The 20527-nt window shown below is 42.0% G+C and overlaps 1 protein-coding gene across 1 annotated transcript in view; it reads left to right on the top strand.

The window, feature by feature from the left end:
- Positions 1 to 19108, top strand: part of LOC6051356 — a 183162-nt gene extending 164054 nt beyond the window's left edge. The window contains 11 exon segments of the mRNA XM_038260917.1: positions 10455 to 10551; positions 10617 to 10982; positions 10985 to 11044; positions 11047 to 11524; positions 11588 to 11885; positions 11951 to 12114; positions 13838 to 14023; positions 14299 to 14460; positions 14521 to 15151; positions 15209 to 15732; positions 15789 to 19108. Coding sequence (XP_038116845.1) covers positions 10455 to 10551; positions 10617 to 10982; positions 10985 to 11044; positions 11047 to 11524; positions 11588 to 11885; positions 11951 to 12114; positions 13838 to 14023; positions 14299 to 14460; positions 14521 to 15151; positions 15209 to 15732; positions 15789 to 15852 — 3030 coding nt within the window. The 3' untranslated portion in view covers positions 15853 to 19108.
- Positions 19109 to 20527: the final 1419 nt, after the last annotated feature.

Raw genomic sequence — 20527 nt, 5'->3', positions numbered from 1 at the left:
CTTCGTCGTCGCTCAGCATCTGGAACTCGTTCCTGATGGGGATGTTGGCGGATGTTGATGTGCCACTGGTTGTGGCACCGGAAGTACCGGAACGGGTTCGCACTGGTGATTCGGAACATATCCGGGATGTAGCAACTTTTTATCGATTCCATCTGTGCTGACGGTCTCCTTCGCGATGGCGGCCGACACGGCGTTGGTTTGTTTACCTTTTTGCATACGGCCGGTATACGAACTTCGCGGGTTTTTCGAGGCCGCACTCGAACTGCCGGCCTTTGGCATGCTGGAGAAGCAAACTCGCGGGTAATCACAATCAAATACAGCGATGAAAAAATGGTTTAAAGTATTTAAATGATTAAAAGTATTTAAAGTACTTGAATACTTAACTAGTTTTAAACTTGTGAGTTTAATTTGCTCTCCATTTTCATCGACTTTTTCTTATTCCTGATTTTCTGTTTTTCTTTTGCTATCCCCACCACCTGTCTCTTTTATGTCCTTGTGAGGGGATCATCGATCCATCCGCATTAACAAACTATCTTTTCATTTTTCTTCTAGTCTATCTTCATATTTTTTTTATTATTTTTTTCACGCTTACTACCAGTCTTTGTGAGGGGATACTGAGCTCGATTTGCTCTCCATCCGCATTGACCTTTTCTCATCTATGATTTTCCTTTTTATCAGTAGCTAGAATCAAAGCCGGGGATTGGGGAGGGAGAATCAGGGCAGTGGATAGTTTGCTTGAATGGCGGAGACTGGATGTGGATGGTGGAAGACCAACACTACGTCACAAGTAGGAAATAGTTTACTAATTATACAATTCTTAAGAATTGTCTAATTACTACATCCATTGACCTCTGTCAGTTTCCAGCTGTCTGTCGCGCCCTTTTAGGCCCCCAACTGGGTGCGAGCCCTGTTTTTCAGCTTTTTTCAACTTTTTTCGGAATCATTGGAGGTTACTGTCGGAAGGAGATTCTTATCCCCTGAGGACACCTTGAGTGATTTTGCTTGTTCGCGTCCAACCATCCCCTTTTGGCTCTTCATACGGCAGTAATTTTAACTGTAATTCTGTAACTCTAGGCAACCGCTACGTAGGTCATCCTTGTGGCCCTGTTGGTTATCACATCAAATCAAATCAATAGAGTCTTTTATGTATAGACGCCCGATTTGATGGCGTACTCAGAGTTTCGAAAAAAACACTAAAAAGTTTTTAAAACTCTACCATTTTCCGTTACTTGATTGTAAAAATTTTTGGAACATATAATTTTAAGGGAAATTTAATGTAATTTAATTGTCTGCTCTACAACTTAATAGAACATTATTGCACTCTAAAAACTAACCCTGCAAAGCCAGAAAAAACACGAAATTTTAAAATGAAAATTTTAGTTCTGAATGAAAAAATGACCCTATCGGGTCAATATAGATTCAAAAAGTACATTAAATTTCCCTTAAAATGACATGTTCCAAAAAATCTTACAATCAAGTAACGAAAAATGGTAGAGTTTTTAAAAAATTTTAGTGTTTTTTTTCGATGAAAAATACGTTTTTTCGAAAATCTGAGTACGCCATCAAATCGGGCGTCTAATTTTACATAAATGTATCTTTGACACTAATTTTCTATCTCATCACCGTTTCAGGCTGCAAATTATTGAAAAACACCTCTTTTTTCGCATTATCAAAAATGGAAGGGGTCGTACCGCCCCTCCGTCACGAGGTATCAAAAAACGGACCTCGGATTTGTGATCAGGGACAAAAGTTACCCCTTAGGACAAAGTTTCACGCAAATCGAAGAGAGGTCGGGGCAACTTTTCCCGATTTCGTGTGAGTTGGTAGAGAAGTACCCTTGTTTTATTTTTTCACATTCGACCTTTTGCCTTTTCGGCGTTTTGTCCATTCGACCTTTTGTCCATTTTCGACCTTTTGCTCATTCTACCTTTTGTCGATTCGACCTTTTGTCTTTCGACCTTTTGCATTTTTAAAGTACACATATATAACTTGCACATATTATTGCCGGAACCGTGGTTTAGAGGTAAGCGTGGTTGCCTCTCACCCAGTCGGCCTGGAAGGTCCAGAAGGTCCCGGTGGCAAATTTTGAGACGAGATTTGTCTGATCACGCCTTCCGTCGGACGGGAAGTAAATCTTAGCCCCGGACTAACCTAATGGTTAGGTCGTTAGCTCAGTCCAGGTGTAGGAGTCATCTCTCTGGGTCCTGTCTCGGTGTAGTCGCTGGTAGGCAGTTGGACTCACAATCCAAAGGTCGTCAGTTCAAATCCCGGGGTGGATGGAAGCTGTTGTAATATACTAGCTTAGCTAAGATTTAAGTAGTCTATGACTTAGCAAGCTATGACTAAGCTATTGAGGTCCCAACATTGTAACTTTAGGATCATTCTCAATAAAGCCTTCAACCTGAACAGACGTCTTTAAAAGTTCAGAAGTGGGATAGAAGTCATGTTCCTGCGAAGCTATAAGCCATCCCAAGAAGAACAGTCAGAGGATATCGGAGAAGAATTTCCTCCTCTGACTAATCAAGATTGCGGAGATCAAGCTGAAGTTGGTTCTGGCCGGTCAAGAAGTTGTGAAGAAGTTTTTGTTGGACAAGCTACTGGTTCGTCTCGAAGTCGGACCGAGCAAGTTTTGTCAAGAAGCAAAGAAACGTTGTAATATACTAGCTTAGCTAAGATTTAAGTAGTCTATGACTTAGCAAGCTATGACTAAGCTATTGAGGTCCCAACATTGTAACTTTAGGATCATTCTCAATAAAGCCTTCAACCTGAACAGACGTCTTTAAAAGTAGCTAAGCTGTAAAAAGAGGTTTGCAATTGCCTCAACAATCAAACCTTCGGACGCTTAGTTTCGAGTAGGAATCTCGTAATCGAGAACGCCAAGGCAATGCTGTAGAGCGAATAATTTGATTTGATTTGATATATAACTTAACTGGTCTTAACTCGAGTTCAATATTTTGCACTCCTTGGAAAGGTCTTTTAATTACCTAACCAACTATAAGGACATTGTTTGCATATATTTAAGTGTGATCCGGGACGATCTTGCCGCAAGTCACTTTTTGACTTTCCTGGAAAAACGCGTTCCAATGTTTGACCTTGAATAAACAAACAAGAGCACGCAATGTAAACAAAAACCCGTTTCGTTTAGTTGACTAGTCTGTGCATTGTCTCAAAGTTTGGTTGAATTTGGCTGCAGAAATCGCGGGTTATACTGACAGGTATACGGTAATCGATGTCGGTGCGTACGTGTGTCAAACGCGTTCTGACCTGAGATCGCTTTGACCAACTGTCGCACTTACAGCAATTTTCAGGCTGTGTCACGGAGCTTTTTTTGGTTTTTATTGAACATCTCAGTTTAAACAATTTTTTTAGTCAATTACCCACTCGATTTGTCGGATTAGTCGCTCGATTAGTCGGACTCCCTTCAATAATCGCAGCCATGCGTTCAACGGTGAGCATTTACGAGCCGCTAATGGGGCATTTCGATTGTGGCGGTGAGCTGCCAAAGCGTGGACTGGAATGTTGATTTCTGCTCGATAACTGTGGGCTATCTGACCGGCACCATCATCGACGCTTAACGTAATAAGCCCGAATGGACGGAATAACTCCACACGCAACCCGAGTTCTGCTTGACGTTGAAGTTACTTTGTGGTATTTCGTCTGCTCCATGAACGTGTATAACTTTCAAATTCTAATTTAAAAGTTTGTAAAAGCCACAAGTAAGACCCCTTTCCTTGAAGTTTGATATTGCAACTGAATATGAGAGTGAAACCTCTTTTCAAGTTTTGCCTCTCTTAAATTCTGGCAGTCAAGTTCATTTCCGACATGGCAAAGTTTCCTCGTACATTTTTTTGTGAGAGTAAGGAAAAAAAGCAGACAAACTAATTCTGTACAGTGTGGATTGAAACACGCATGAAACGCATCGATGTGGATCTAATTCAATTGACTTACTAGAAAAATTCCCAGAAAAATATGAGAAGGTGGTGAAACGCTTGGAACAATTTCGAAAGCATCAAGAATATTTACTCAAAAAATAGCTTTAAATACTTTTTTTACTGTGTACCAATCAACTAAACCAAATATCGTTACATCTCGACATGATTCTATCAATGTTAGCCTGCAGCACGAGCTTCTGGTCTTTTGCCTGTGTCGCAAGCAATATTATAATAGTGTGAACAGGCAAAATTGCGATGACAGGATTAGGGTTACACCACCACGGGGTGGATATGATCGTTCTGCAGGATGATTATTTGCTTAGTCCGGGCTTATCTTCTCGGGACGAAATTGGTTCACCTGGTCGGAAGTCGTGACCAAAGGGCAAATTATGGAAATTAGGTTTTGTTTTGTGACTATGTTTCTCTTTGTTTCGTGTAAGGGAAATTTTGCTGTTGAAATAATGTGGCTTCAGGCTATGTTATTTTGGTTAATTTTTATTTTTAAAAATCATAATCTAAGTTTGAAAGTTTAACATTACATTAATATACAATTATACAATCTGAAATTAAAAATAGAAAACAAAAAAGTTGAAGATGAAAATTGAGAACAAGATTTGAAGACTTAAATATAAAAACATAAGCCTGAAACAAAGTGCCGGTTGTTATGTTATAGACATGACCAATTTGACAAAGAACATTGTTGAATAACCATCTATTCCAAACATTTGACACAATTATGATCTTAAACTTAAGTAAAAATCATCATCAAGACATGATGAAAATCCAGCAAAACCAAATTTAAACCAAAAACAAGTCTTAAAGCCAACCAACTTAAACCAATTCATCGTCATCCAAAACAACACCAAAACCGAATTATCGTTTCAGCAGCAATCAGCATCACTCGGTAGATTATTCTGATCACTTTCGTTCCGAACTCTTCACATTTCGAGACTTGTTGTTGTTGTTGTTATTTTTGTTGCGTTTTGCTGTTTCCCTATAAGCTTGGCACTGATTAAATTCTCACCCGAAGTGATTCGCCGAAATCAGTTTTACGACCGCCCGCTACTACCAGCCACCCCGCCATTCCGTTCAGGACATTTTTAAGGTGTGGTTCTGTGTATCATTTGCACACTAATTTCCATAAAATCTGTGTGGTTTCGAAATGGTGGCACCACCTTCGGGGGTTGTCTCGGCTTTTCTTGATGGAAATTTCGAGTAATGTTGATTATGTTGATGAATTGAGTGAGGAAACAAACATTATTTGAGGAGGGTATTCTGTAGGGAGAACACAGATGGACATTTTGTTTTTAAGCTACACTGTCTTCCCTTTACACCAATGTTCAGAACATTACTCTTGTTACCATAACATAGGAAATATTTGTTCAACACTTGCAATCTTCATTCATTCTACATCATGTCCAACAGTAGGGTTATTTACCTACATTACGAATTGTAGGAATTTTTAACCTAGAGTCCAAAATTAAAAAAAAAAACCCTAATTAAATGTCAAAAATAAGTAACAGTTATGGTAAAACTGTAATTACTATTACGCTAATGTCCAACAGTAGGGACCCCTACTTTCCAGATTAAGTTACCAATATCCAAATGTCCAACAGTAAGGGATCGTTCTTTTATTACGTAACGCAGACCAAAATTAGCGATTTCACTTTGCTACCCGTTATTCAGCCTGTTAACAACCGTGTCAAATGGTATTATGCATGCAAAAATGAAATGAAGCACGGAAAAAAAGTTTAAAAATATATAAAAACAAATTAAAAAAAAATTAATAAGGGGAAATTAAAAAAATAAGATTCGTTAAAAACATTAATAAAAAAAAAGTTTATGTTGCCAACAATATTTATTTTTGTGAAATTCCGTTACTTCCGTGTGTGTGTGTGTGTGTGTGGTCCAATCCAATACCCGCTAACCGGTAGCGAAATTATGGGAAAGTATAATTTGTATCAGACTTTGTATATGCCGAATGCTGATACAGCTTATATCAGTCCCGGGTATTAGGTGGTGATAGCCCTCGCGTTGCTTCCAACGACCCATTTCAGAATGACAGAGCTCCTTGCGGTCCAATTCCGAGGTCGTTGGGCATTGTTCGGCCCCGCCTAAACATAGAAGCAAGCATCTGAAGGAAACTCGATCTATATTTAGACTTCCAATCCCGTCAGGCAAATCAGGGATCAGCGCGTATTTAATATAAGAAGATAACATGTTTCTACACTACGGATCAATTCACTGATAGAGTGTGTAAACCTTCTGATGGCCGACTGCTTAGCGTCCCAGACCATCAATCCAGAGGTGTGAGTTCGAATCTCGCCTAATTCAATTTCGTTTTTGTTCTTATTCACAGTTCAAATTACTGATTCCAAATTTCAAAGGTACCGACCGGGATTTGATCCCTGAACCTTCTGCTTGTGAGACAGAAGCCGTAACCATTAAGCCACGGAGCCGGTTGTGAAATTCCGTTACTTCCGTACTGCAAAAAGATTTTTTTGACAAGAAAAAATAATTGCGCCAATACTTTGATATTTTGAAAACTCAAGATCGCAATAAATCTGGGCAGGTTCAAAAAGCATTTTAAAACACTTTTGTCATTCAAATGTTATAACCAGTTTTAACCATGGCTTGCCATTTTAATATTAATATTTTTTTACTTGTTAATTTAAAATGAGAAAAATTACGGAAAACATTAAAAATAAAAACCAAAAAAATTACAAAAATAAAATATGTTTTTAAACAATTTAAATTTAAAAATATGAGTTACGGAAATTGCTTTCCTCATAATTGATCGACGCCAACAACATCATCAGCACAGCCAACAACAGTTATTCAAACTGCGAACAAAGCTAAACTTCGTTTACCTCGCCGCGATTAAAGCAAGTAGATCGATTAATGCTCAATAAGCAAAACTTCAGTACCTCGTGTGTGAGGCTCTGGGAGACTTTTCGATTACAACCCCTTCGATCATGGAAGTTCTATAACTTATGTTTTTGAAACAATTTGAGAATTGTATCAAAAATTAAAAAAAAACCAAAGAAGTTAAGAAAAATATACAAAAATTCAAACTAGGCCCTCGAATTTGATCAGAAGAGCATAAACCTCAAAAAAATATTTGCAACGGTCTTAATAAAAATAACAAAAAATTTAATAACTAGAAAAAAAATTTAAAGATAACAAGAATTGCTTTGCTTTTCAAATATTCAAAATTTTTGTTCTGTATCCGAACCTCTCCGATTTCAATGAAACTTTGTAGACATGTTATCTTAGGCCTATATAAGCCATTTTTGTGTATATGGAGCCAATAGTACTCGAAAATAACATTTGAGAAGGGCGTAAGGTATTTAAATATTTTTGTATTTTGTAATTTAAAAATTACTGTATCAATGGGACAAACTTATGGGAAATTGGACGAGCTTTCCGGTAAAAATATTTACGAGACTGAAAAACCAAGTCTGTCATATGGAAATTGTCAAAAACCACCAAAAAACCCGTTTTTTCAACATTTTTATTTTTGAAGCCACTGTATCTTCACACGGATTGGACATAGGACAATGGTCAATATGGAAACTTTTATGTAAAAATGTCCGAAGAATCGATTCCCCCTACTGGTTATTAAAATTTTTGACGTTTGGACCACTTTAAAAAAAAAACAGTTTTAGTAAATGATTTCGTATTTTTTAGGAGAGACATACCATCCTGCATTTTTCGTCAGTCTTTTGGTAACATTTTATTTTCTTCAAAATTTTGAACGAGAAAAAAACATGACATCACCTTTAAATTTAAGTTTTAGACTTAAAAACCAAAAAATCTCATAGATGTGGCGTGTATTCTTGTTTCAGTGTATTTTTTTTTTTTTCAGAAAGCCCGTCCAATTTCCTACAAGTTTGTCTTTGACCACTTTTTGATACGACGCGACGACTTCGAGATACAGTAATTTTTAAATTACAAAATACAAAAATATTTAAGTACCTTACGCCCTTCTAAAATGTCCATATACACAAAAAAAAGGCTTATATAGGCCTAGGATAACATGTCTACAAAGTTTCATTGAAATCGGAGAGGGTCGGGTACAAAAGTACCAGGAAAAATCCTGTTTTGAGCTGGAATTGCTCTATTAATATTTTTACTTGGCCCATCCATAAACAACTTGGAAACTTTTTTGGAAATTATGAATAGTTTGTTTTTGAGTCATGTTCAAATTTAGTGAATATATTTTTAGTTTGTTGACAAATTAAAATATATAAAAAAATATATCTATACAGCAATTCCATTTGAAAAGAGCCTAAACCGAAAAAAAGGTTTTCCGATCGGGCTCAAAATTTTTCTGAGCGTTCATTGGCCAAAATAATTAGACCCGATTTTTTTTTGTTCTGCCATTAGGGTGACCTACATCGTGCTAGGGTGGTTCGAAGAATGGCAATTTTGGTCATTTTTCACAAAACCACTTTTTTCAAAAAAAAAAAAAAAATCATATCTCCACGTCATTTTATACGATTTAAGCTGTCTTAGACGCAAAAGAAAGGTGGTTAGTTTGGCTATTTGAGAAAAATAGGAAGAAGTTTCAAAAATCTAGCTTAACATTTGAAAAAGTCGTGTGAAAACAAAAATGGCATTTTGATCGTGTCTGCACCAAAAAGCCTATGTCTGAAAATATTTTTATCGGCTTCCTCGAAAATTTCACATAACATTTAAAAAAATTGGCGATGTCGAACCGTACGTGTTCGAAACATGATTTTTTTTGAAAATAAAAACTGGGTATTTTGAATCAGGAAAATTACGAAATCGGCAAAAAAACAACTTTTTTCCCTAAAACTGCGATAAGTTAAGAATTTTAGCTTTGACCTTTTACATGTTAGGATACCAAAAGTTTCGTATTTCCATTACGAAGATATGATTTTTTGAAAAAGTGGTTTTTACTAAAAATGACGAAAATTGCCATTTTTCGAACCACCCTAGCACGATGTAGGTCACCCTAATGGCCAAACAAAAAAAAGGGTCTAATCATTTTGGCCAAGGCCAAGAAACGCCCAGAAATATTTTTGAGCCCGTACGGTGATTTTTTTCGGTTTAGGCTCTTTTCAAATGGAATTGCTGTATAATGAAGCTTAAAAAGTATTATTATATATTTTCACGTTCCGCGAAATTTCCGTGAAATTAAGTTTTTTGAAATAAAGGTCCCCTCGAAATTTGCCATTTTTTTCGTGAAAAATCCAACAGTAGGAATGTTTGCTGTAATGTCCTAAACCAGGAACCATGAGGTGTTGAAATTTATAAACAATCACCCATCAATCCTAACAGTAGAGGCCATTACACTTAGGTCCAACATTAGGGACATTCGCCCTAACGTGCAGTGTTGAGAAAATTTATGGAGATTCACAGAGGTTTGCTTGTCTAGTAACAAAAAAAACTTCTTTCTCTGTCGCATTGTGTCATTACTTTTCTCAGAAAAAAAAATCCTTTCATTTGCTTTTCAGACTCCTCCCTTCTATCCCCGCTTCACTTTTGAATCGAGGCTTCTGATTAAGGTTGCAAGGTTGAACATTTCGTAATTGGATTCTTTCGGCTTCTTCGACTTGTCGAACTTGTCGCAATCCCGGCACGGATGATAGGGTGACGTTTCGAAAGCGGCCAGGGAGAGAATCCAATTAGGTCGAACGACAATTTCATTCGTGATTCTTCGTCGTCGTCGTCGTTTTCATCTCTTCCGGAATAATCGGAGGCATATCTGGAAGAGCTTCCGGATGAGGGATAAGGATTAGATGAGATTGGTCGGGTTTTGAATTTCCTGTTCTTAATCTGCAACGACGGGACACGTCAGGATTTGCACGATCTGACATTTGTGACAGGTTGCCAGTTTTGCCGAGATATTTTGCTAGCTTCTCACTAATTAAAGTCGCTTCAACACCTGACCTAGATCGGAGTCTGCTGCAATAAAAAAAACCGACCGGCTCAAAATATCTGCTTTTCTCAACTTGGCTGACGATTTCCAGCACGGCAAAGAGCCAGCAATACATCAACGGGTTGGGACGGTGCCAACGAAAACGAAAATCGGATAACTCCCTTCAGTCGACTTTGGAGCTGTGAAGATGTATTCAAGCTCCTGTTGAAGATGCTGGGTTTCTGACAGAGACAAACAGATGATTTTTCTGAAATTATTTCTCAATCGATTAATCCTCACTAGAGCCATCTTGTTGTGAATCCGCGTACCGCACTGAATGTTTGGTAGTATGCGTACAAACAGCTCCAAGCAACTGTCTAACGCGTGTAAACGAGCTGTGGTGAATACTTAATGACCGTGGTGAATTTCCGATCTTTTCAATTAGGTTTTACAGCGTGACGTCACGAGCGCACACGCACACACATTTTTACAGAGACACACGTGCAAAAATGTAAACAGTGCAGCCAAGCTGTCAAATTTCTAACCTCCAAATCGAGTCCGCGTAAAACCTAACTGACCGTTGAATAGTTCGATGATAGATTTTGAATTACAACTTCCTTTTTCTCATCTTCCAGATGGAGGGGCTGGTGCGCGAGATGCAGGATCCGGAGGCGGGCGTTCCCGTGCGCAGTCAGAAGCTTTTTCTCACCTCGATTCCTTCCGCTTTCATGGGTAAGGTTCCTCCTCTCAAGACGTTTCTTCAGCTCACGTTTTCTCCCTCTATCTCTCGCCCCCAGGTTACGACCTGATCGAGTGGCTGATGGAGCGGCTCGGCATCGAGGAGTCCGAAGCGCTGAACATCAGCAACCAGCTGTGCATGCACGGGTACTTTTTCCCCGTGTCGGACACCAAGACGCTGGTCGTGAAGGACGACTCGTCGCTGTACCGCTTCCAGACGCCGTACTACTGGCCCTGGCAGCAGAAGGCGCCGGACCAGATCGAGTACGCGATCTACCTGGCGAAGCGCTCCCTCCGGAACAAGCAGCGCCACGGGCTGGAGGACTACGAGGCGGAAGCGCTGGCCAGTTTGCACAAGAACCTGAAGGGCAAGTGGGACTTTATCACGATGCAGGCGGAGGAGCAGGTCCGGCTGGCGAAGGAGCGCAAAAGGGCGACAAGATCGTGGGAGATTCGCAGGAGCGAGCCTACTGGCGCGTTCACCGGCCTCCCCGGGTCAGTTCACCCCGCTGGAGTCGTGCCCGATTCCGTCGCGCGATCGCCAAGGCAAACCCCGCAAGCGCACCGTCGAGGACTGGCAGCGCGAGGTGGAAATCCTGAAGGCGTCCCTCGGCCGGAACCGGGTCAAGATGTCGCAGGCATGCGAGTGCAACGTCGCCTACTACGAAACGTTCAGCGAGTACGACCCGATGATGAACCCACCGCTGCCGTCGAACCCGTGGGTCACCGAAGACGTCAGCTTCTGGCAGATGAACGGTCCGGTGGTGGAGGTTCCGACGGAGAAGCGCGTCAAGCGGTGGGGCATCTCGATCGAGGAGGTGGTGTCGGACCCGACCGGGCTGCAGGAGTTTACCGCGTATCTGAAGAAGGAGTACTCGCACGAAAACATCCGGTTCTGGATGGCGGTGAACGATCTGCGGCGGTCGTCGCATTCGCAGATCTTCCGGAAGGTCAAGGAGATTTACGAGTGAGTAGTGGGCATTTCGAGGGCACTTGCACCGAATGATCATCTCTACCTCTTCCTTTCCAGGGAATTCCTCGAGCCGGGCGCCCCCTGCGAGATCAACATCGACGGCAAAACAATGGAGAAGGTGCAGCAGGGCCTCAAGAACCCGTCCCGGTTCGCGTTCGACCTCGCCGCCGAGCACATCTACATGCTGCTGCTGAAGAAGGACTGCTACCCGCGGTTCGTCCGGTCCGAGCACTACAAAACGCTGATGGCGAACGCGATCCAGCCGTCGCACAAGAAGCGCTTCTTCGGCTTCGGCGGCGGTGCCAAGAAGAAGGGCTCGACGGCGACCGCACCCAACCCGTCGCTGTTGACGCAGGTAGGTTTGACGGGCGACGACCGGTTGAAGTTTCTAGACTGACCTTGCTACATGTTGCTTTGCAGCCCTCCGGTCCGACCTCCGGCAACATCAACAGTCTGTCCAAGCGACGCGGCAGCGATCGCAGCTTGTCCGGATCGGCCCACGAGCTGGCCGTGTGCGGGGTCAAGGACGCTACCAAAGTGCCACACTCTCATAGCCAAAGCAATCTCAGCGACATCCCGTACAGGTGAGTCTTGCCAGTCGTGCACGGTTCAAGGCCGGAAGTAGCTGTCTGTAGGAACTCAGGGTCATCACACAACCACGCGATCGTTTTCTTTTTTGAGTGAGGTTGATGTTCCGTCACACGTTGCGTAGCGGGGTTTGTCAGTGAGTCGAGTTATGAACACGGGACCTTCTCTCTTTCTCGTTTCTGTGACCGGCAGTGTGGCCATCTACCGCGGGGACATGCCGTACGGGGACAGCCGGCGGCGGCCGGGCAGGACACGAACAGAGATTCGGAAAGCAGTAAGACACTCTACCAAAGCAATACACCCAAAAGCGCCGGTTTCGGAATCCCTTCCTCTTCTCTAAACCAAACCAAAAAAAACGAAACCTCTATTGTTCTCGCTGTCTGTTTCTCTTGCTGTGTCTTCTTTTGGAGTGTGTGCGTGTGAAGGGGTTTACTGTCTCGTTTCACGCTCTCTCTCTCTCTCCCTCTCTTTTTCTCACCTCACTCTTCTGCCGTTGTTCATTTTGGCCATGGACCGTTGTTGGAGTTGCCAGTTTATCTAAACACCTCTACTACAACTGTCACTCGCTCTCTCTGACAATCATACACTCATATGTACACGCTCTCATTTTGTGTCCTGTCCGTCACGGGCGGGTTGATTCCCGGCTTTGTTTTGACGTTTATGTTGGCGCGCCTTTGTTTTGGTTTGTCCTTGTTTATAGCACCCTAGCCAATCGTTTGTCTAAAACTCAAACGTCAAACTGAAACTTCAACCGCAGAAAATTCTAGCAAAAATAGGCCAAAGACCAGGTGTAAACAAACAGTTTATCTAACCTGTACTTAACGTCCAAATCTGTCATCATCAACTGACGTTTAGCAGAGAAGTCGCTTTTTACACTTCGTTTTTGGTGTCTAGTTATATGATCATAATATTTACCTTTTTTGGCGATGTGGTTTTGCTACACTGAAACCGTGTACAGGTCGACACTTCAAGCTTTTCATGTTTATCATTCGCAGATTTCTTTTTGTTTTGTTCACCCTGCGGTCACCTTTTGCAAATAAGCTTAGAACCACTTTTCGTGTTTATGTTTCAGCAAAACCAATTCAGAATAATGTGTAACTCAAGTGGAAAACAAATGTCATTTGACACCACATTTGTGCGCGATTCCACCGTTCCAAGTCGATCCTCCTATTGTTCTCCCTCACACTGACCCAAACGTCAACCTTGTTTATATTCACCTTTCTGTGTATATGTTTGCGCGCGTCTCATTTGCTGTGTTCACCACCACCACTCACAATTTTGACTTCCAGTTTGTTTTGAGAGTATTCGCGCTCCACTCGCTGCTGTTGCTGCTGTTGCCGCTCTGTTCTGACCCCCTCCTCTTGGTGACTTTGCCACAGAGCTAACACATACCAAAATAATCGTGCGTGTGTGTTTGCGTGTTTTTTTTTCATATTCATCCATACAAATATCAACATATAACGTAATTGCTGTTCTCGATTCACAGTTTAGTATACTATCGTATAGAAAACCCCGCAGTTACACTAACAGTCACACTTACACCTACATGAAACCCACTAACACGTACGCGTCGCCGTCGTGGTGTAGAATAATCCTCCAAACAAAACAACACACTAACACAACCGCTCATCTCTGTTGGTATCGTAGATCGAACATTGCGTCCGTACCGTCCCGGCAAACCTTTCCGCTCAACGATCTCTCTCTCCGTCTCCGAAACAGGGAAGTCACCGGCAAGACGCTGAGCACGACGCTCGAGGTGACGCTGGAGTCCGCAGGAGGCAGCAGCGCGGTTTGTCCCTGGGACAGCCCGACGGCGACGGCGGCGAAGCCACCCGAGAAGGAGTCCACCGTGTCGGTGTCCGTGTGCCCGTGGGACGACGGAGACGTCAAGCTGCCGTCGGAAAGGTAGGAATGGGATTTCGGTGGACTCTGGTACTCCAAGGACACTGGTACTCCTAGGACTGTGGTACTCCTAGGACTCCGGTACTCCTAGGACTCCGGTACTCCTAGGACTCCGGTACTCCTAGGACTCCGGTTCTCGTAGGACTCCGGTTCTCGTAGGACTCCGGTTCTCGTAGGACAACGGTTCTCCTAGGACTATGGTACTCCTAGGACTTTGGCACTCTTGGCTGGTAAATCTTAGACAACCGATCTCAAAACCTAACCTATTCTGCCCCCAGCAAACCGAAAGCACCGGCGTCCGACATCAGTGAGGTGTCAGAGCGCATGAAGCGGTCCTGCGGCCTGCGCCAGAACACCCTGGACGGCGACTTCCACAGCACCAAGCGGCTCGCTCCGGTGGTGACCGAACAGCGGCGAGCGTCCATGACGATGGCTCCCAGGTAAGCACAACACTTGCGGTCGAAGTTCACCAGGATTCATGACCAACCCCAAACTTCCAGACTCTCCGACCTGCAATTCTCCCTGCGCGCCAACTCGGGCGGCGAGTCGCCGCCGGGACCGCCGGTCCTGCAGCAGCAGCGTTCGTTCGACCATCCGCGGAACGTTTCCCAGAGCTCGCTGTCGACGAGCTTCGAGGAGCGGGAGGATTCGAGCGCGACGCCCACCGCCTCGGACGAGAATCTGGCACGGCAGAAGAAGGAAAGCATCTCCGAGCTGGAGGAACCAGCGGAAGAGCAGGCGGCGGCAGTCGGTGCTAGGGCTAGTGATGTTGGGGAAACTACGAGAACCGATGTAGAAATGAACACAAACATTACACGTGCAAGTGAGCAGTGCACGTGCGCAGTGGCCACGCAAACCAGAACAAACATTACACCAGTGGGTGGTGATGGTGGTGGTGAAGTGGTGAACAAGTCCCGGGCGGTGACGCCGGGAAGTGAGGGTCAGGGATTGTGCGTCGAAGCTGGAGCTCAACGAAGGGGAAGTGTCTGCGAGCAGCAGCCGCAGCAGCCTCCTACGATTAGTGTTTGCTTTGCCAATTCGGAAGCCGAAGAGGAAGATCGCCGGAGGAGGCGATCGCTGGGGAACACCGGGGACCGCTCGCTCGATGAGGATCACGGGGAAGCGGAAGAGGTACGAGGCGAGTTGGAAGACGCACCGGAACCTGAATTGGTGTTTCTTTCCCAACAGGTGTACTTCACCAGTGAGGAAGCGGACGACGATGCCGGAAGCATGGGATACACGCGACTTCCGGATCCGCCGGCACCGCAAGACATGTCTCCCCTGGCGGAGGACGACAACTTCTCGGAGTCCTTCTCCCAGCCGAACCAGTCCTCGCTGGAACAGGTCGAGTACGACATCATGATGGACGGTGACAACCTGGCGCCCGGGTGCGTCGCTCCGGCTCCAACTCCAGCCCCGTCCATCGCTCCGCTTGCGGAAGTCGAGATGGACCCCGGGGACGATGAGCAGGAAACGACGGCATCGGATCATACGGAAACCGCCGTGACGGTGCACGTGACGACCCGCGAACGCCAGGAACAGGAACCGGAAGCATCCGCCGGCGCAACGGTGGTCATCATCGAGGACCAGGTCAAGCGCCGGAAGCGGAAGGAGCGCAAAGAACGCGGGGAAAAGGAGGCGGTGCAGCAACAGCGAAGCGAAGAGGAGAACAGCGAGAAGAAGGGCAACGCCGTGTGCCCCTGGGATGACGAGTAAGTTCGACTCATCAAAATTGACAGTTTGATTCTGACGTTTACGATCGTTTCAGAGATGAATCGGCAGCGGACGAAGCTCCGTACGTCAAGACGTACTCCACGCTTGGTTATCTGTAAACGACGTAAATTTTACACAACATTTCGTGTTTGGTGCGAGCGCTCAACAGTTTGCGGCAGCAGCAGCAGTAGGCTTTGGAAAGATGGTTCAAAACAAAGATGAGAAGTTCGCTGCGCAACGCGACGCACGTCGCGTTGACAGCTGTCAAAAGTGACAGTTTTAGTGCGGGATTGAGAAATGTTGAAAGTAAGAGAAAATGCGATTAAATTTCCGCCGGGATTACGCTCCATGCCCTAGGACTAATCGTGGGGTGAAATTTATCTATAAACAAAGCACACGCAATGACAGTTCTCTGGAAGCGAAAACAAAAACAGAACAGTTGGCCGTGAGATCGGAAGGGATCAGAAAGAGAGCGGTCCAGAAGCGACGTTGACGCATCCAAGAGCCCCGAATCTTGTAACAACAACAACAGAAATCAAAATGCGTCAACCTTTTTGAACAACATAACCTTCAACGACCATTCGCTCTTTCCGACCTTTTCCTCTAGTTTAGTTAAGAAATTTGAGAAGAAATGGGTAGATTTTCATCTGAGTTTTCAATGCACATGATTATTTCGATACCTCAAAATGTGTACTTTGACAACAAAAACAAAATGGTGACAATGTAAACAAGTGCGCATTTGACAGCTAGCATGGTGGAACAAAATATAAACATTAATTTGGAAAGGGTATACTCTCCCTTTCGTAAACATAAGATTAATCAAAACAAAGCACATAATAAAGTAATCATCATATAGCCGAAAATGTCACTAAATAGTTACTGGGAAGTACTGAATGTTAGCACGTAAGCGACTTTATTGGCTAGAATGCAACGTGACGTGGTTTTCTTGAGTGCATCGACAACTTGGGGAAAATACAAACAAAGAAAACACGATTTGTCTTGCGAGGCAAACCTAAAATTAAACGCAAAAGTCAGGAAATAAAGTAAACTGTTCCTGTAAAAGTACTTGGAACGTAAATTTTACATCATACACACGTAAAAAAAACGCGTACATTCTACGCACTTCTATCGTATCGCATTTTTTGGGGGTAAAACTATATATATGAAAGTATCGACGTACAAGTATTCGTAACCACTTTATTGGAACAGAACATAACCTAGCGGTAAACAGTGAATGGTAATATAAAGTCTAAGTATTGCTTCTGTTCTAGGTTAAGAAGTACTAAAATTCATTCATGTCATAATATATTGAAGTAACACACACTAACAAAATAGCTGCATACTAGCAACACTGGAAAGCATAACAAACATCTACACACACTCACAAAGCGTCACGTCAAAACAAGATGCTCGAAAACTTGGTGAAAATTTTCTAGGTGAATGCAACCAAAGCAAGAAACGTCAAAGTGTAAGTGATTAGTGATTTGAGGAGAACTGTCATCGCGAAATGCTTAGAAATCAAATGTGACATTTAAACGGTATCGTTAGTTGATAGTTTTGGAAGCTGTCAAAACTGAACAGTCAACCTTGAACTGTCAACGTATCGTTTCATAACTGTCTAAAAACAAGAGAAAGTTAAATTGAAAGTGGGGAATCCCGCGCAAAAGTGTTCACCTTTGACAGCTGTCAAAGTGACGTTCGCCGGTGGACGCGCGTGCGCGCTTCTGGGGAACGATTTTTGACAGCAACGCGATGAAGCACGAGGCTCCGAGAAGGTAAAGCGAGCATGAAACGAGCCGTTATATTTGAATGTATTTGACAAACTTGATTGTTTAACTGGGCGGAGTTTAGAGAAGAGGCAAAGATGTTACAAAACAAAAATGAGTGATTTTTACCGTGCAAAGAAGATGATGAAGAAGGAGAAAATTCAATGCAGATAGTATTCATGTACATGGTTGTTGTTTTAGCTATACAACTATAAAAAGAAGCTATTCTCTCTCTATTGAACAAAACAAAATCTTGCAAAATTATTAACAAATAAATAAAAAAAATCTATAATCGAAGTAATTATGAGAAAGTCAAAACAAACAAAAAAACGTGATTTGACAAAATCGAAGATAAATCAACATTATCAAAAGAACAAAAGCCACCGGTTAGAAAAAAAATCTCCAATTATTTTTGTCCCTCTTACTCTTGGAAAACAAAAATGAGAATATAACATAAACATTAACAATCTTGAAATTGAATAACAAACCAGATAGACGAAATACCAATCAAACAGCATCTTTTAACGGGTATAAACAAATAAGTGAAAGATAAAATTTGTTGAAATCTTGGAAAAATCTGAGTTTTTTTAAAGGTCACACAAAACTGAGTGCGCATATCAGCATTTCTTATAAACTCAAACTTTTTTTAAAGCATTTTTCAAACAAAAAGCACATCTCAAATGCAGCCAGAAACAAAGTTTTAAAATGCACCCGTGACAATTTACCGTCAAAAACATGAATCTGGTTGTAAATATCACCCTAACCTTTTTTAAGTTATCTTCTACCAACGCATAAATCACCACCCCAACTCAAGAAACACACATACACAAACAAAAAAAACAAAACAATGCCGCTTTTCCTATTAGTGAGAGAAATCAGCCCAAAATAGCAAAACAAACAAAATCGCTAATGAATAATAAGTATTAGAAATCAGTACAGAAATATATATTAAAGATGATCTGCAAGGCGAAGAAAAACAAAATGATACAACGCGAAAGTTTATTAAATTTTATCGCTATTAAAAATGTAGTCTAGTGAGAGAGAAAAAAAGCAAAAAATTAAAAACCAAAAAAAAACAACTCGTCGGTGAAATTTAGACATTTGACTTGAATATATCTAGTGATTACAGAAACAAAAACCAACTTTAAAGTAATATTACTAACAGAAGAAAAGAAACTAGTTGAACAAAACAAAAAAAAAATGCCAGTTAATGTGCCGCTGTATTAGTGGCTATATTTTAAAAGAACAAAACAACAACAACAAAAACACAGATCGGAAGCAAACAAAAAGAACTCGAAAGAACCGGATTGGAACTCAGAAAAAAGTTAGACAAGTTGGTGTATTGATTTGCAATAGAAGAGACAAAAAAACAACTTTCTCGTTTAGCGTGCATTGATTGTAACAGCAAAACCCTCAAATCGAAAGAACTTCAACCAAATTCCACTGAAAAAAGGGAAAAAAACCCATAAAATCGGAATCAACCCAATAGTGAAATTGATATGTTGTAGCAAGAATCGAATAACAGTACAATAAAAAAAACACACTGGATGAGAAATGGTAAGAAAGTAAAAACAAGAAGAAATAAAGAGCGGGAAAAATGTTAAAACTATTTTGGGATTATCGTTTGAACGAAGAACAAGAAAAGAACGCTTCCCTCCACCTGACTTGTTGCGCAATAATTGGAGGTGTCGTGTTACTCACCTCGCTGTGAAGTTTCCTGGAGAACTGCTTGAGACGGAATAGTGAACTGACGAACGTCGTTGGTCATTTTGCTGAACTCGGCAAATTGGAGGGTGAGTTTGCGCCGTTCGAAACGGAGGATTTTCGTTGCCAACGTTGAAGAATTGAAATAGTTTGCTATTGTTCTTGTGGGAATTGGACGAAATTAAATTATAATTTAATCAAAATTGCGAACATTTTGGCAACACTGCCTTTTTTAGAATTCAAAAGTGTTAGCTATTAAAATTTCACTTTCATCAATGCTTTGGAAATAATAAAAATTGTATTTTTGATAGACGTAATGTAAAAGCCATGTCATGCGTCAAACGAAATAGTAGTTTATGCAACAAGTTGCAAAAAGAAGATTTTTTCAGCCCGAATTGATCACGAGTAAATACGACGAGTGCTGAAAGTATCAAGTTTAGCAATGAGTTGCTTACAAAAACACTTCTTGAATAGAATTTTATGTCAAACATCCATGTGTTAAGAAAATCCACCGTTCAACACAAAAAATAAAATGTTGCTTTTCGATGCAAGTGTTGAAAAGTTCAACTTTTCAGCACCCATTCCAGTGCCCCGGTATTAAAAGGTATTAATTATCCATTCTGTTATTTTTGGTAGGGAAAAGTATGTAGTTTCGTTTCTCCAGAAGGACAGGAAAAGTTTACAGTTTCACAGCGGAATTGCAAAATGGCATCCCAAGCAACACACTTTGTCAGATAAACGTATTTCCTAACTGGTTGTATAACCAATCCGCTTCGTTATCACAACTTGTTCTACAACTCCTGTGAACTGGAAAAAGCGCACTTTTTGTTGTTGTATAACTTGCCAGAATAAGATGCAAGCTATCAGAGTAAGTTGTACAAATGTATTTGACAACACTGTGCCATCTAACAAGAGATTCAACGAAAAAGGGGGCGTGGTTCACGGCTGTGCTGTCAAATCAAAGCGCACACTGGAAAGGAAAGTTAGATAGAAAACAGCTGTCTAACCGTCGACTAACTTACATGTAAACAAACGTTTCCTATTAGAATTTCAATCAAAGACGAAGCTAATAAAAAAAGTACGCTTGTTTCTGCAAGATTTATTTAAAATAATTCGAAATTGAAAAAAAAGAAAAACAATCATGGCGCGCATGTGATTAGTGTGAAATTCCCTGCATGGCGAACTTTTAGATTTTCCTTTTTTGATGAACTTCCTCTGTCCCAAGATTCGACCCGATGACTTCGACGATTTGTTGTTATCTCCACGGCAGGTCTAGGCGCGCTTCCACATCTCTCTAAGGGGCTTCATAGTAAACAAGCTGGCC

Source organism: Culex quinquefasciatus, chromosome 1 (assembly GCF_015732765.1).
Source record: "Culex quinquefasciatus strain JHB chromosome 1, VPISU_Cqui_1.0_pri_paternal, whole genome shotgun sequence".
Classification (NCBI taxonomy): domain Eukaryota; kingdom Metazoa; phylum Arthropoda; class Insecta; order Diptera; family Culicidae; genus Culex; species Culex quinquefasciatus.
The sequence above is the reverse complement of the archived record's forward strand: the minus strand, read 5'-3'. Positions and strand labels throughout refer to the sequence as shown.